The 17,027-nt window shown below is 39.7% G+C and overlaps 1 protein-coding gene across 6 annotated transcripts in view; it reads right to left on the bottom strand.

Annotated features, from left to right (window-relative positions):
* Positions 1-4,052: 4,052 nt before the first annotated feature.
* The window catches only part of cherp (calcium homeostasis endoplasmic reticulum protein), a 28,926-nt gene continuing 15,951 nt past the window's right edge, over positions 4,053-17,027 (bottom strand). For 5 of the 6 annotated variants that reach the window (XM_078259491.1, XM_078259492.1, XM_078259493.1 and 2 more), the window contains 12 exons: positions 16,517-16,680; positions 15,604-15,858; positions 14,870-15,074; positions 14,459-14,530; positions 13,459-13,700; positions 11,323-11,456; positions 10,565-10,651; positions 9,111-9,257; positions 6,413-6,520; positions 6,219-6,313; positions 5,476-5,661; positions 4,053-4,374 (listed from right to left, as the gene is read on the bottom strand). In XM_078259491.1, the coding sequence (XP_078115617.1) occupies positions 4,337-4,374; positions 5,476-5,661; positions 6,219-6,313; positions 6,413-6,520; positions 9,111-9,257; positions 10,565-10,651; positions 11,323-11,456; positions 13,459-13,700; positions 14,459-14,530; positions 14,870-15,074; positions 15,604-15,858; positions 16,517-16,680 (1,733 nt within the window). In that variant the 3' untranslated portion in view covers positions 4,053-4,336. The remainder of the gene's footprint in view (positions 4,375-5,475; positions 5,662-6,218; positions 6,314-6,412; positions 6,521-9,110; positions 9,258-10,564; positions 10,652-11,322; positions 11,457-13,458; positions 13,701-14,458; positions 14,531-14,869; positions 15,075-15,603; positions 15,859-16,516; positions 16,681-17,027) is intronic. The other variant, XM_078259494.1, reaches the window with a different exon arrangement.

The following is a 17,027-nucleotide window of genomic DNA, read 5'->3' as shown; positions in this document are numbered from 1 at the left end:
TCAGACTCATGTGTGTCCATATCAAAAATATATATATATAAAAGAAATATATAAAAAATATATAAATATACATACAGTACATACACAATACAATACATCAGTCATTTTAAGGATCTGTGTGCAAGCTGTCATGCCAGTGTTTCCGGAGTTTCAATGAGAATCGAACGCAGCTCTTCCTAGGGCTTCTTAGAGCCTCTATGATGCTATTTTCTGACTCATCCAAACAACACACAAATGTATACATTAATTGCCTCAATAGTGCCTCACATGTAGAAACAGCAGCATTTACAAACAATTGGCTGGCACTATGCCATCTGGGGACTCGAAGCAGCAGCCTCATTGCATCATTACATGCCACAGTGAGTCTGCGCAGACTACTTCTCCTGTAGCTCCGCCAGAGATGAGCTATATACATCGGAGTGCAGAAGGCCCTAAATAAGTTACATTTTAGAGTTGCAGAACACACACTAAACTTGCGAAGCAATATGTTGGCCTGAGCATACAGCTTACAGCACTGTCTGTATATGTCTCTGTCATCGTTCAAGTCATCAGTTATAAAATGACCACTCATGTGTACTATGTCATATTTGATCTAATTTATTGTTTTAATCTAAATATCTTATATTTGCTGTGTCTATGTCTTTGCATGTGTTAATGTAATGCTGGTCTTTGAATCCGAGTCTTTATTTTATTACTGTTGTTTCCGGATCGTCTTGTTTCTATCAGGGTTTATTACAGGTGAACAGTGATGGTTTCTCCTGCTCTGCCTCTGTCTCTATTACTTTGACAACAGTGCCTCCCCGTGGCTGCATATAGTCTTGTATACAGTACTTGAAAGCAATACTTGAGTAAAAGTACAGGTATGTTACCAGAAAATGACTTTGGTAGAAGTTAAAGTCACCTTTTAGAATATTACTTTAGTAAAAGTCTTAAAGTATCTGATAGTTATTCTACTTAAGTATCAAACGTAATCTTCTGATATTAAATGTACTTAATTAGAGGTAAAAGTTAAAAAAAAACTTTGATTATGAACTTTAAAGCCAAATGTGTAGAACGTTATCTTCATCACCCCCCTGTTCACCACTGTAGAGCCTGCACCAGGTGCTTCCATGACGCTATCAGTCATTATGCTTCCTCCTCTTCTTCTTTAGTTTTGGCTATATGGTTTGTTTTTTAGGGCGCTTGGCAACAAACAGGCATCACGTCACCAACTGGAATGGAGCGTGTATTAACTTGCAGTGTAGGAGCAATGATTCGCCAAACCTGCTTTTTATTTCCAGCGTAACAAATTTCATCTGATTTTATTTTGTAGTAAAGAGTAACGAAGATGCTTAGGTGTAACGTAGTAGAGTAAAAGTAAAAGTTTCCGGAAATATAAATAACAAAGTAAAGCACAGATACGTGAAAATTCTACTTAAGTACAGTAACAAAGTATTTGTACTTCGTTACATTACAACACTGGCTGCATCTGTCATTGCACATACAATTACACAAAGCTTTACACAGAGTGACACCTGCAGCACTACAGAGGAACTGAGACCTCTAAACATTTGAATTCCACCTCTCTTACATATTAAACTACTGACATAAACACTCCTTTTAGGACTATTTCTTACCTGGAGGCTTGCCTTCTTTGTCCTCTGCTTCCAGACTGTGAAGGCCAGAGACGGCCCTCATAAGATATTCTTTACCACCCTGAAACTCATCAGGACACAGTGAAAACAAAGTTATAACAGTCATGATCTCCCCACTTCACACTAAGGGCAACCCCCCCCCCCCTGCTCTGGGCTGTTTGTATTTCTTTAAACCAATCACAATACTGATTTAATATATACTTATTCCTTTATATTGCACATCTCAATATATTTATCTTTAGTTTTCTGTACTGTTTGATTTTGCCTTACATTTGCACTTTACAATTTATTACTGTCTTGGTCATATTACTTATGTTTTTTAATTGTATATATTACTTATATTTTTTATCTTGATTTGTATGTATTTCTTATCTTTTATATTATACTTGTTGTATGTGTCCTTATTGCACCGTGGGTCGGGAAGAAACGTATTTTCAATTGCTCTGCATGTCTGGCACATATTGCAGAATTGACAATAAAGTTGACTTGACTTGGGTCGTGGCCATAGGTCTTGGCCCTGAATGCAGCGGCGGTGCCCTTGCAAAATAGTGGAACTTGTTTTGGTGAAACATTTGCACCTAGGAAGGCGAATAAGGCTTTAGTCAAAATTCTGTGTTAAGCCCTATTCGCCCAGGACTAGTATTACCTGGGGATCTCTAGTAACTTTTTAAAAATTACAGAGGTTGTCTGTGATCTTTAATTTGTCAAGTAAAAATTCCACCGCAAATTACCAACCATATTTCCTTAGCAATAATTAACAGTTTTAACAGAGAGTAATGTCAGTAATGTAAGTAGGCTTTTCTCAGATCTAATGACTGTAGTTGGACTTCTCTAACAAGTTCTGTCTTTAAAGCTTTAGTGCGTAACTTTTTGATATTTATGAACGTCCATTACATTCAAGCCGTTGCCAAATGAGTTGCTACAAAGCTAATCTATCAGATCTATCATTTATAACTCCACAGCCCTACACAACTCTCTCTGTATTTCTCAGTATGGCTATGTTCAGAAGATTGTGTCGTCCGCTGACTTTCCCACGCAGAAACTCAAGTGAAGATAATAACCTCTTCTTTAATCCTCTGTGTCCTCCTTGGTTACAAGCAACTGTGTGGAGGAGGCGTGGGGGCGGTGCACGATCACGGAAGGTTTGTATCATGTGGCTGTGCCGAAAGTTTTGTTGTCATTACTTAGAATTCCTCATGGGGGAACAGAAACTATGCTCTATAGCTTTAAGCTTTTTGAGTCTTATTTATGTATGATCTGCTTTAGCTTTTCCAGTGTTTTAGACCCAGATATGGTGATATTGATACAAAATGATGTGGTGAAAAAAGAAACACCAAACTACCACAAAGGGACACACACCGACTACAAAGAGACGCCAAATGAGCACAGAGACCCAAAACAACCCCAAAGAAAACAAAAAGGACCAAAAGGAGATACAATCCTACAAGGAAACAAAAAATGTATGGGGAAATTGCATATTTTCTTTTTTTTTTTTTTTTTTATTGAAAAACTTCACATTTTCTTGAGGAAGGACACATAAGAAATCAGGTGAAAAAGCTGCGAGACATTTTGACATTGACCCCAGGAGAATCCGATTCTGGAAGAAACAGAAGGATGAGCTGACAAGATTAGCCGACAAGAGCAGAGCACGGCTAGCTAGCTGGAGGTGAGAGGAAAAAATGTTAGCCTGGAGCTAGAAACAAATAGCTAGCTACCGTCTGTAACGTTAATCAGATACTGGTGTGCTGCAAACCAGCAATGTGTTTTACTAAACTACTGTATGCTCTTATTGTAATTACCAGCAATACCGTAGTAGCTGTATTTGAAATAAAAAGAACGGAGCATGGCTAGCTAGCTGGAGGTGGGAGGAAAAAAGTTAGCCTGGAGCTTGAAACAAATAGCTACCGTCTGTAACGTTAATCAGATACTGGTGTGCTGCAAACCAGCAATGTGTTTTACAAAACTACTGTATGCTCTTATTGTAATCTACCAGCAATACCTTAGTACCTGTATTTGAAATAAATACCCGGTGGTACATTTACAGGGTTCAAACTAACAAAATGGTGGCGTTTAATTCATTCTGACCCAAATTGCTTTGTTGCCCTGCAAATGTTTCTTAAAAAAATGAATGATCTCTGTCCACTGGAACGCTATGGCTTTTCATTTAAAACAGTTTATTTAAAACAATTATACTTATCAAACAGATGGAATTATAAAATAAAGGCCTGCCTCTAACGAAAGCCTGCTTCAAATAAAAGCCTGGTACCTTCTGCAGTTCAGGTAATTAAAGGCCCCAGTTTTTATTTGAGGAATTACTGTACATTCCAAAATGTCCAAAATTCAGCTGAAAAAGATGAAGAAATCTTTAATCTGATGCGACTATAAGGAAATATTTACACATAATCAAAAAAAGGCCCATTTGTTAGTCAGAGATGTGTTTATTTAGGTTATGTCTCAACAGTGCGTTTCCAGAGATAAAAATGCTGATTTCATATTCATGACTTTTTGTTTTGTGGGATTTATTTTAATACTACAACAAAATGACACATTGCCATAGAATAACTAATTACATGAAAAAAGTATCAAAATAATTTCCCTTCTATCTATTCTGGATTGAAAACTGACAGTGAAATTCAGATCCTTGGTGGTGGAGGAGGAGGCGACGGGGGAGATGAGGAGTTGTTTGACGCTATTTGATGACATCACTCAGCTGGAGGGGCCTCAGTAGGTTCACGATTGACTGGATCAAGAAAAGAAAGAAAAAAACCGTTAATGATTGTTATCTAATCATAATCTAATCTTGTTTCATAAAAAATTACATCAACTGCAAAAGTATAAAGTGCAATCCGATCCTTTTTCACATTCTTGCTTTATCAACAGAGAACGTGCTTTTGTAAAAAATGTAAATGCATAGTTCCTGAATATAATTAGAGATGGTCAGATACCATTTTTTGCTTCCTGATACCGATTCCGATACCTGAACTTAAGTCTTGTCCGATCCCGTGTACTGTTCCGATACCAGTGTGTCATATATACTGAACAAAATTATAAACGCAACACTTTTGTTTTTGCCCCCATTTTTCATGAGCTGAACTCAAAGATCTAAGACTTTTTCTATGTACACAAAAGGCGTATTCCTCTCAAATATTGTTCACAAATCTGTCTAAATCTGTGTTAGTGAGCACTTCTCCTTTGCCGAGATAATCCATCCACCTCACAGGTGTGGCATATCAAGATGCTGATTAGACAGCAGGATTATTGCACAGGTGTGCTTTAGGCTGGCCACAATAAAAGGCCACTCCAAAATGTGCAGTTTTACTGTATTGGGGGGTCCGGGGAGGGGTCTGAAAACCAGTCAGTACCTAACCCTACCCCTAATCATAACACCAGATACTGACAATATTTGAGAGAAATAAGCCTTTTGTGTACATAGAAAAAGTCTTAGATCTTTGAGTTCAGCTGATGAAAAATGAGGGCAAAAACAAAAGTGTTGCGTTTATAATTTTGTTCAGTGTATGTTATTATGTTTTAACAGCTGTATGCTACTATCCCTATATGGACAGGATAGGATTTCTATCATTGATGTACGGTCTGACTCAGGTTAACCATTTTATTATCCAATTTGACAGTGAGTCATAACGGAAAAAGAACATAAACTACTTTAAAAGTAGATTTTCTTCATGAATTACGTGGTATCAGATCGCTGCATAAACTCCAGTACTTTCGGATACCGATACCAGCATTTTAGGCAGTATCGGAGGCTTTTCTGATACTGGTATCGGTATCAGAACGGTCGGTATCAAGTTAATCATAAACCCAACATAAAAGTCTGCGTGCCTACCTTCCTCCCGTGCCTTCATACGCGCGACAAAGTTGTAGCTCTTGTTCCTGCGATAGTTCTCATAAGGGTCGTCCAGTGACACCCCCACACCTTTATACTGGTCCCACTTATCCCTGATGTCTCCTCCTTTGATGGGGTCCTGGATGCCCTGTTCTTTGGCCCCCAAACCACCTGAACCACTCCAGCCTACAGCAGACAGGACAACAAAAGAACAATACAAATCAACAACAATTAGCAATAGAAATCAGTACGTGCAGCATCTGGTTCATTTTTACGTTGACGCAAGTTCCCAAACACAGCCTGTACATTTTACAGTGTAATAAATTACAATATTCTTTCTTAATGGAAAAGATAGGGATGCACAATATGAGGAACATATCTTATCGGGATTATTTTTGATTGATATTTCGTTTGCAATATGATTCACGATATTGGAGGGAGTGATCGTTTTTGTATCATTATTCTCATTTCCATTGAAAAATATTAAAATAAAAAAAATAAAAATGGAAATGATTATTGTGTGATCTATGCGAGGATCTGTACCAAATAAAAGAAGGATTTTTTTTCTTTAGTCTGTAGGACACATTTTGCCGTTAACAAATATCGCGCCCCTGCGATTTGAATATTGCACTAGTCCATATAGCGACTTTGATAAAATTGTGAATAATTGTGCAACCCTACTGGAAAATTTAATAAGCTTAAATCTAAATTATGAAATAATGACGAAAAAATAAAGAGCATACCCATCTTCATCAGGAGCTGATGGCCCTTATTCTCCTCCCCTAGCCTCATATCTGATATCGGTTTGGGGGGAGGGACACCAATCACTGATGTGGAGCTGTAGAGAGCAGATTAGATATGTAATATAATACTACAGAAAGAAACATAAAGGGGTCTTATGAAAACACGTTATCAAAGAGCAGTGAAGGAGACTCACGGAGGGGAGGAGCTCTGGGATTTGGCGCCATGTTGTCTCTTGGCGGGTGAATGGGAACGGGATCTGGAGCGAGAGCGACTCCGAGAGGACCTGGATCTACTCCTGGACCTAAAGAGAGGTAAAATGGTAAGTGGACTGCATTTATTTAGCGCCTTTCTACCTTACGGACAAAGTGCTTTATGATTTGCCTCTCACTCACACTCACACACACACACACACACACACACACACACACACACAAACACACAAACACACAGTGGCGGGGCGGGGCTGCCATACAAGGAGTCTCGCTTAACGCAAACCTTGTGGATTTTTTTTGTGACTAACCATTTTTTTTATTTTTACCATACAAAACATACAACAAACACATCCCTCCCTTTGTCATCACCACCCACCCACAGAAAAATCAAGAAAAGATGACACAGTAACTACAATATTCAAGACATTCAACAAAATAGTAACTAAACAGACAAACCATAAACCAAATAAACTCATGTATAAATGACAAAACCATAAGCCCATCATACACATCTCTCAACAGCACAAAGCTTCCTAGGAGCCCTCCAGAAAGTTCAGGTACTTTCCCCGATGTTCTAGTACAGACATCTAATCTGGCAAACCGTTCATATGACATCTTTTCAAACGCCGCCACCATAGTCATCTCAAGCCCACTCCTGGATTGACGGCACCCCTTCATTCTTCCATCCTCTTAAAATAATCTGTCACGCTATCAGTAAACTAGTCTGGACCCAGCTTTTTATGTGCTTAGAACTGACCAATCTCCCAGAACAAATAATCTTGGGCTGAATGGAACCTGGGTCCCTGCAATCCGACATAGCCTATCATGTATCCCGGTGCAAAATGTTCAGGTGTAAGTCAAGCCACATGTGCGATGTTACAAGCACTTTTATTGAAACAGACTGATCAAATATAATTAATAATAAAGACAGGGTTTTCTTCCCCGTTTAAAAATATACAGCTGCAACATGTAAATTGTAGGGCTGTCAAAATAACGACTTTCGATTTTGATTAATTCATCTGAGAAAGAATAACGCGTTAAAAAAATGACGCAGATTAATCCATTCCATATTGACGTTTGACCCGGAGCCGTTCTAGCCACCATTGGACTGTAAAATGAAGGAGGGAGACGAGAATGTGCTGCCTGGATCATTGTTTGGAACATTTATTTGTAAAAATCTTCTTCCTGCCAACCCTGGCTACCGAAATCTGGTACCACTGATATGTCTGCACTTCTCTCTGATGCTCTGAAGACGATACAGGCAACACAAACACCGCTGCACATGACGCTAGTTAACACTATACTCGACAGCAGCTAACGTTAGCCTACCGCTAGCTAGTAGCTGGATTAAACACGGTTACAATGCTGACAGCTAACGCTAAATGGTGTAAAGTGTGACTGTGTTTTACTGTAGAGGATTCAACACCGGGATGTAACAATCTGCAGCTGCCGTCGGAGAAACAACACAGACAGTGCGTTCAATGAAACTGGTAAACTACAGCCTCGTGGTGCATTTGAAGTTATTGTAAATGTCCTTTTCCCATCTGGTGGTTGTTTTTGTCGTTCAACAGCAATTTACTAGTGAAATAAGTTATTGTTATTGTCATACATTATTATTAAATCATTTAATTTTGACCATATGGCCTTAGCAATAAACAAGCCGTTCTTTAATGTCACCAACTGTTGTTTAGTACCCTTTTTTTTCTTTTTTTTTACTTTCTTAAAAAGTTCAGGTTCAGGCACCGTTAATTATGTATGCGATTAATTAATCACAGAGTATGTAATTAATTAGATTACATTTTTTAATCGATTGACAGCCCTAGTAAATTGGGGAATATTTTGTCTGGTGGTGCACTGGTGGAAGTGGCGCGGTGTGGATGAATGAAAAAAAGGAAAACAAAAACTTTTCAGGTGGAAACGTGTTACTTGACATAGTAAATCTAATAATATTACCAAAATCCTATTAGTTATTGCGTTATATTACTTTCTAGGGCTTAAATGAATATATTACTGTGCCCAAAACACTATGTGACACATCATTGTTACTTAATGTCCTGTAATGTGTGTTTTGTCTCCTGGATGTTTTTTTTCCAGTGTGTCCAATGTGTTTAACTTCTGTTTGCCTTTTCTTATTGTTAATATTAATGCTGAACATTGTTGCTCTGTACAGCACATTGTAACCACGGTTTTGAAAAGTGCTTTATAAATAAAAGGTTATTATTAGGGGTGTATCGATTCAAAGATCCACGATCCAATATAATCGATGCAAAGTGAAAATATCGATACATATCGTCTGTAAGATTTCCCTTTACTTTAGATTCCCACTTTATATTTATTCAAGCATAGTTTGTTTTTCATTTAAATGCCTGGAAGAGCTCAGGTATTAAACTGACAAATCCCATTTAGTTTCTTATTTGAGTTGATATAACTGTAACTGTGTTAAATTGGAATATGATATTGTCTCGGATCGATTGCAGGTTGCTGAATTGAAATCAAAATCGCACCCTGACAGACTTTAAGATAGCGTAGCAAATATCGTATCTTTGTCCAAAGGATCAATATAATATCGTATTGTGATAAAGCTTGTGATTTACAACATTTATTATTATTATTATTATGATTATTATTATCAGCATAAAAAGTATCATACAGATGTGTGTGTGGTTTGTGTTTGCAGACCTGGAGCGTGAGTAGGAGCGAGAGCGGCTGCGGGAGTGGGAGCGAGACGAGCGGGACCGCGACCTGGAGGACTTTGAGGAGCGAGAGCTGGAGCGAGACGAAGATCGCCCTCTGCTGTGACTCCTGGAGCGACTGCCTCCACGGACACTGCAACCAGGAGAGGGGATGGAACGGAAGGGAGGAAGAGGGAGGGTTACAATTAAAATTGACATGATCAATCAATAAAATTGTATTTGAAGTGTAAAATCACCATTAAACATGGTCTCAGTGGTGCCCTTTACAATTACAGGAACACAGAAATAACAGACAGTAATAAAAGCAGTAAAAATAAACAACACAAAAACCAGCAACATAAGAGAATAAGTGAAAAAAGGTTTGTGAAGGAAGCAGAAAGGATGGTGTGTCATGGTTGGCTGTAGTATAATGAGTAGAGGTGGGTTTTCAATCTAGATGTAAAAATCTCATCTCAGTGAGCTTCTTTAACATGTAGTGGGAGGCCATTCCACAGATGAGGGGCACGGTAGTAGAATGCTCTATAACCAACTGATTGTCTGTTTACTAGGGGAATGACCAGGAGACCAGCATCAAGGGAGCAGAGTGCGTGCTGGTGTATATGGTGTAATAAGCTCAGATAAATAAGGTGGTGCGAGTCCATGCAGGGCCTTGGGAGCCAGTGAAGAGAGGACAGAGATATGTGATCATATTTTCTATGTTTTTGTCAGTATTCTGGCTGCAGTGTTCTGAGCAAGTTGAAGGCCTCTAGTGGCACAATTTGGAAGACCAGAAAAAAAAAGGACATTGCAGTAATCAAGTCAGGAAGACACAAATGCGTGGATTACAGTTTCAGCATCACGAAATGATAAGATAACATGATGATCATGTGGGGCAGGTTGGCAGGTAATGCACCAACAGCGACATCCTCCCCGCAAAGCCTTCTGTAACCGGTAACAAATATACCTTTTACTAGGGCTGTGCAATTAATTGAAATTTTAATTTTGTCTCCTAATGATCACAAAAACAGAGTAATTGAGAAAAAAAACGATTATTTTGGACATTACGTTTTGCAAGTCAACTCTTATTTTGTCTTGTGTTCAAAAAAAAAAAAAAAGAAGAAAATAAAAGTCAATTATTAAGGGAAATTTTACAGCTCAAGGCATTTTCAATGTTGATTTATTAAACTGTTTCACTGTTTTTTTAACTTAAAAAAATGCAACAGCTTTCCAAAAGACAAGGAGTAATCATGTTAAATAATCGTCTTTATGATTTTTTCCATAATCGAAGAGCCCTAACTTTGACCAGAATGAACAGAGTGCAATTCAAAAGCTCATGTTGACAGACAATTACGAAGCCCAAACACTAGCTGTAAACCTGGAATATGTGCGAAACACGAAGAGACGGAGAAAAAGGCAAAGAGCCAAGACAGAAAAAGATCAAAATGAAGAGCAAGGGGTTACCTGTTGCGTTTCTCCTGTCCCTTTTTCCGTCTGGCTCTAAACTTGGCCCTGAAGAACTCATACAGGCCGTTCTGCTCCCAGCCTTCACTGGTGGAGGAACAAACAACATCCAGCTAAAAGACAATGACCTACAGCAATTTCTATCAGAAGCTAGCAGTACTACACAGATGCTGCTGCAAACTACTGAAAATAACTCAGATGATGTCATGGTGATCGTTTGCAAGCAAATGGAACATTGTTCGAGTATATCTTTCATGTATACTTTTTAAACTACTTTATAATTAGTCTTGCATTGCCTGGCTAGTCCACTCAGTATTCTGGAATGGGAAGAAATGTGCTCTGGTGTATTGGAATTACTTTGCACCAATCACAACTGTCTCGGGCGGCGCTAAGCCCCACACACAATAATGGGGCCTCTGCAAAATAGCCTCGGGAAGGAACTCGTTTTGGTGGAACGTGTGTACGTTCAAAGGTTGTTTTAGTCGTGCAACAGAAAACTCAGACTGGACAGATAGTCTAGCTAGCAGTCTGGATTTACCCTGCAGAGATCTGAGGAGCAGGTAACCATAGTCCTCAAAAATCCAAATAAAGTTAAGAACGCCAACACAAAGAAATTGAATACATGTGCTATCAAACCCCAACCCTACATATGACAAGAGGGAAAAGGGTTTCACATTGACCCAATGGGTAAATTCTGATGTATACACAAAACTGCAATTTTAAAGTTCAGTCAGATTGGAGTGGAGGTTTGTGCGTACCTGTTCCTGGGCCGATCATGGGATGGAGGGCTGTAGAAAGCTTCCACAGCAGCTAGCAGGCGATCGCTGGGTGGCATGGGAGGGGGTAGTCGGATATCTTTGGGGTCCAGAGGTTTGTAATCACAGTCCTCAAGCTGAGCAATAGACATGAGGAGGAGGATCGTGAGACATGCAGGTTTTACTGCTGTGTGTAAATGAGTCTAACGAGCCAATTCTCAAACGGTACTGGTACAGTATCAGTCTTTTCAGATTTGGATTGGCCTCTATTATTATAATGATCTATTTGGAAATTTCTACTTGTCTGTTTCCCAAATTGTCTTAAAAATGTTCTGTAAATTACTTTTCATTCTGTAAGCCAGTGGGTCCCAACCTTTTTGGTTTCAGAAGCCCCCATAGTCCTGTCCGATGAACTCACCCCTTCATCGATTACAAATCCATGTTACAAATGGATACCACTATTCATTATTTAAAAGTGGATATTGTTAAATCATTTGAACTGTTTAGTTATTACTTTTAGCTTTTTTTTTTTTTTTTTAAATCGGGATGTTTTGACAATTTGCAAATTATCTGTATCTATGTATTTGCCTGACAACCGATAAAGTTAATGAAATAAAAAGTGGTCTACTTTGGTGGTCCCGCTGCTTCGGTTTCACTCACCACTGAGTCTGACTTAATGTCCCGCCCACAACACTATCTGACTCTCTGTTACTGGGTATTATGTTGAAAGTTTCTAATTTATTAAATAATTGCTTAAAGCAGTTGAACAAAGTTTCGTATTGGAGTTTGTAACATTCCAAAATCTTAATTTTGACTTAAAGATTTTCATTTTCACTGTAAATGCATATCGGTTCCAAATATCGGTTATCGGTTTTATTAACTACTAATAATCGGAATTTGCCCTGAAGAACCAGTATTGGTCAATCCCTAGCTTGCTAACTAGTTTTCCCACTCTGACATAACTGCAACATGTGGTGTTCAGGTCTTACAATTGACTCAATGTTAAAGGAGAATTCCAGTTGATTTCAACATGTAGCTCTGTTGTTTGTAAATGTGGAGTGCTGTCAGTAGCGAGGTTATCGCGTGTTATCCTCCTGCTACAGTTTGCACCCAGGAGGCTGAAACCGGGCAAGTTTTAAACGTGTTTTTAGCCTCTTAACACGTTCAAAATGTCATTACAAGTGCCTACCCATGTGAAGTGAATCCTTCTGAGTGAACACAGTGAATCTGACTGCAGTAGATGTGAAAGAAATGCATAAAAGTTGTGTTAATTCTTGGATAGCTCTGTTTAGTTCCGGTGTTGAGACGGCAAGACGAGTGTTTCGGGACCGTCAACAAACTACAACACCGAAAAGAGATACAACAAAAATATTTATTAACTTAATGATTAAATAAGGTAGTGTCTCCAAACTTACCTCAATTATAACTTGTCTCCTGCTAGTTGTACTACAGCACTTACTTTTAAAAAATAAGCATATGCCTATTTTTGAAAATATTTGCGTATCTCTTTTCGGTGTTGTAGTTTGTTGACGGTCCCTAAGCACTCGTCTTGCCGTCTCAACACCGGAACTAAACAGAGCTGAATTAGCACAACTTTTACATCTACTGCAGTCAGATTCACTGTGTTCACTCGGGAGGGATCACTTCACATGGGTAGGCACAACATGTTAAGAGGCTAAAAGCACGTTTAAAACTTGCCTGGTTTCAGCCTCCTGGGTGCTAACGCTAGCAGGAGGATAACACGGTGTAGGCAGCACCGATTGTTTTTCTCGCTACTGACAGCACTCCAAATTTACAAACAACAGAGCTACGTGTTGAAATTGACCGGAATTCTCCTTTAATATGTGAATATATTCTTTTAATCAAATGACTATTTCCATTTTATTTATTTTTTTATTAGTTGAGCTACTCTTCAATCCATCCATGTAACCCCTGGCAGCCACTAAAGTACCCCTGGTTGGGAATCACTGCTGTAAGCCACTGTGGCAGTGCTACATCAGTCTTTACCATTGTTGTTTTCTCCTCTGGTAGAATTCAATCATGATTGCTTTCTTCTGGCAATAAAAGTACATTTGTCAGCTGATAACCATCTAACTTCACGGCATGCCCTTGTCCTCCAATCAGAAGCAGGTGACTTACTTTGACCAGAGGAGCCATTAGACCAGCTGGCAGGTCAAAGTAGGGTACGTTAGGCACCAGACTGGGGTCGTCCTGGACCGGATGCTGCCGATGGCGCATGTGGGGGGAATGGCCGTTGAAGCCGTGTGGGGGTGGGCCAAAATCCGGCTGGTGGCCTCCACCCCAGGGAGGATGTTCAGCCCCCATACCTGGGGGAGGGAGCCTCTGACTGGGATGGTGGTGGGGGGGAGGACCTGGTATGTCTAGCAAACAGGGGGGGGGAATATTGTTAAAATACAGGTGCAAAAACAGGCAGCTTTACAGATGCATTTAAAGGACCAGTGTGTAGGATTTAGTGGCATCTAGCAGTGAAGTTGCCGATTAAAACCAATCTAATTCCCCTTCCTTCACTCCTCCCTTTTAGTCCAGTCATTTTATGAAAAAAGGTAGGCCAAATTGCAACAGAAGTAAACTCAACTGATTTTGTATCCTCAATATGTCCAGAGTAAGGAAAAAAAAAAAAAAAGACCTGAAGAATCCCATTCGGGGAAACTTTCGAAAAAGACCCAAATGTAGCCTATTCATACGCCTAGTCATTCTTTTTCTCACGTGAATAGGGTAAAAATTGTAACCTTTAGATATCACAATTTAAATTACTGAGTTGATTACTGACATCAAGACATACAAAAAATGTATTACAAGTTTTTTGAAATTGTTTCTTAACATGGGCAAACGGTGTATTATCTAATTACATATGTGCTAATTTGCATAAATACCACAAGAGATCTAAACATTGGGTATACCTAGGTGAAAATAACTTCTTGAATCTTGTTGACATGTAACAGTAAAATACTTAATGTTAAGGTCTGAATGGAACCCATTTAGGCTACCCATGAACAAATACATAGAGGCAGGAAGAAGTACTTTAAACCAGCCGTTCTCTAGTGGTGTGTATGTAATTTGATTGTTTGATCCAGACACTTTTTATTTTACCTACGTTTTGTGTTCTGCATTCTCTTACCCTTGTCTCCTGTTCTTCCCTCAGAGTCATCCCCCAGAAACCGTCCCACGGACCCAGTCCCAAACCCCATCTCTGCAATAATAATTAATAAAGGCTGGTTTAAAGTATTTCTTCCTGCCTCTATGTATTTATGCTCATGGGTAGCCTAAATGGGTTCCATTCAGACCTTAACATTAAGTCTTTTACTGTTATATGTCAACAAGATTTAACAAGTCATTTTCACCTGGCTATACCCAATGTTTAGATCTCTTGTGGTATTTATGCAAATTAGCACATATGTAATTAGATTATGCACCGTGATTATACACTTATGAAAACATAATTATGAATATTATATTCCATGTCTGCCAATAGATCTGCCTGAATTCTACACAATGGTCCTTTAAGTGAAACTACGGCTCAATCACGTACCTCTGCACTCAGCTCCGGGATAATCTCCCTGAGCGTAGTCAAAGCGGTGTGGAGTGTATGGCGGCCGGTCATAGTGGTGTCTGGGAGGGAAGTCGTCCTGCATGAAGCGTGGCGGGAAGCGTCCGAAACTGTGCGGTGGTGGGGGCTGGTTGAAAGGAGGTGGCTGCTGGTGAGGAGGGAAGGGCCCTCTGAAATGGGGAGGTCGCTGTTAAAAAAAAAAGCAAGTTGGACACAGTCATTCATGGAAATGAGCAGCAAAATCACGTACTTGACGCAACAGAAAAATGTTTAAAGTCACATTCAGACTAGGATTGGATTTCAGAGAACACACCAATGGACAGTTTATCAAATCAGGATTAATGAAACCTAAAGGCCTTGTTGAATTAAATACTTTTTGGTGATGCCAGATTATTATTATTTTTGTTTTGGTCTTCTCTCTCTTTTCTCTGTAAAATTGGCTGTTAACTGACCGACAGTCTCTTTTTCTGTTTGTTGTATCATCTGAGAAAGGGGCTGGTAAAATAAGATTTTTGTCTTCATCCAGCTCCTTTCCGATCATAAATATGTGATGTAATATAGCAAATAATGACAAAAAATGTGTGTTTCCATGAGCGGAAGTGAAGTGAAGGATAATTACAGATTGTAAATGTAGAGTATACAATGCAAGACAATAAAAACTGGAAAAAGAAATCACTGCAAAGACAGTCAAAGCACAGCGGATATCTATCACATGCCTGCATGCGTGGAGGAAATGGGGGCTCCCTCTGGCCCCATGGAGGCTGGTCAGGCTGGTTCCCCCATGGTGGCTGCTGGTCATATGAGTTCCAAGATGGAGGGCCTGGGTCAGACCCACCCGGACCGCTCCAGGGGCCTCCTTCTCTGGGTGGACCCCCGCTCCAGTTTCCTGGGTCCCTCTGGTCATTCCACATCCCCTCATGGCTGTTCCAGGGAGGGCAGGGAGGGGGGGGCTGGTTTGGGTCAAAGGGCGGCTGGAGACAAGGACAAGTCAGAAAGGGCCATCACACACACACACACACTCACAAATCACTGTTCTTTTAGTTTAAGCTGTGTCACTCTTCATCACACATCGTATACTGGCTGTCGCGCTGGCTGATTTGGAACTTCTAAGCTCTCTGATAAGCACTGGAGCCCTATCTTTGCCAATGTTAGCATTTCTAGTTTAGAATACATTTTTTTAGGTGTGTTAGGTAGAGGTCTATCATTATATGCCTCCAGCATAACGGTTGGAAATTATTTTCCACCTAAGTAGATTATGTAAGCAGAATCCTTCTCCATCTTCAGAAATTGCCCACCTATCTCTTCGGAGAATACATACACATCTAATATGCTATCTCTCTATTCTTCTCTCTCTTTAAAAAAAAAAAAAGAAAAAAAAGAAAATCACTTGCAGCATGAAGTTGTGGCACTTGTGACAGTTGGAAGATGGAACTGAGTGTTGAGACATGATCTACTGTGGCTTGGAAGTACCTTATTTGTAGGTTGCTTTGGACACAAGCGTGTACTGAATAAATAAATGTAGGCGATGGATAGCACGGATGAGTCATTACCTTTTTGTCCCCACACAACCCAGCCACCCACCCACCCACCGCCACACACTGCCACACACTGCCACACACACGTCTTTACCGGCTGGTTGGGGTTCCAGGGGCCTATGTGCTGGGGGTCATACCACCCAGGTTTGTTAGAGGGGATATCTGAGGGTCCACTGGGGTTGCTGGGGTCCTGTGGCCTGGATGAGGGTCCATCAAACTCCCCTGGAGGAGGACCCGACATGGGAGGCTTCACATCCCCTGCACACAAAACACACACACACACACCAACCCATTACAACACAAACACACATGTACTTGCCCATTGCGAAACAGATCACAAACCTATACAGCAAAACCTAACAAGACAAGTTGAACAAAACAACCATCCACTCATTTCATGAGTAACAATGAACTGGTGTTGTATATTACCTGTATGTTTTTCTTAAATAAAGTAAAAAATTCAATTCAAGTTTAAAATTGAAGTAGAGTGTGACTGCACTGTATTAATGTACAGCACCTTAACATTTACTTTTAGCTGTGATGTAAAATATAAATCTGGCTTCATGCATCAGTCTGTGCCTCTGGTTTTGTTAAGTGTGCGTCTT

This window comes from Sander vitreus, chromosome 9, assembly GCF_031162955.1.
Source record: "Sander vitreus isolate 19-12246 chromosome 9, sanVit1, whole genome shotgun sequence".
NCBI classification, from domain to species: domain Eukaryota; kingdom Metazoa; phylum Chordata; class Actinopteri; order Perciformes; family Percidae; genus Sander; species Sander vitreus.
This window is presented reverse-complemented; position numbering and strand designations above follow the sequence as displayed.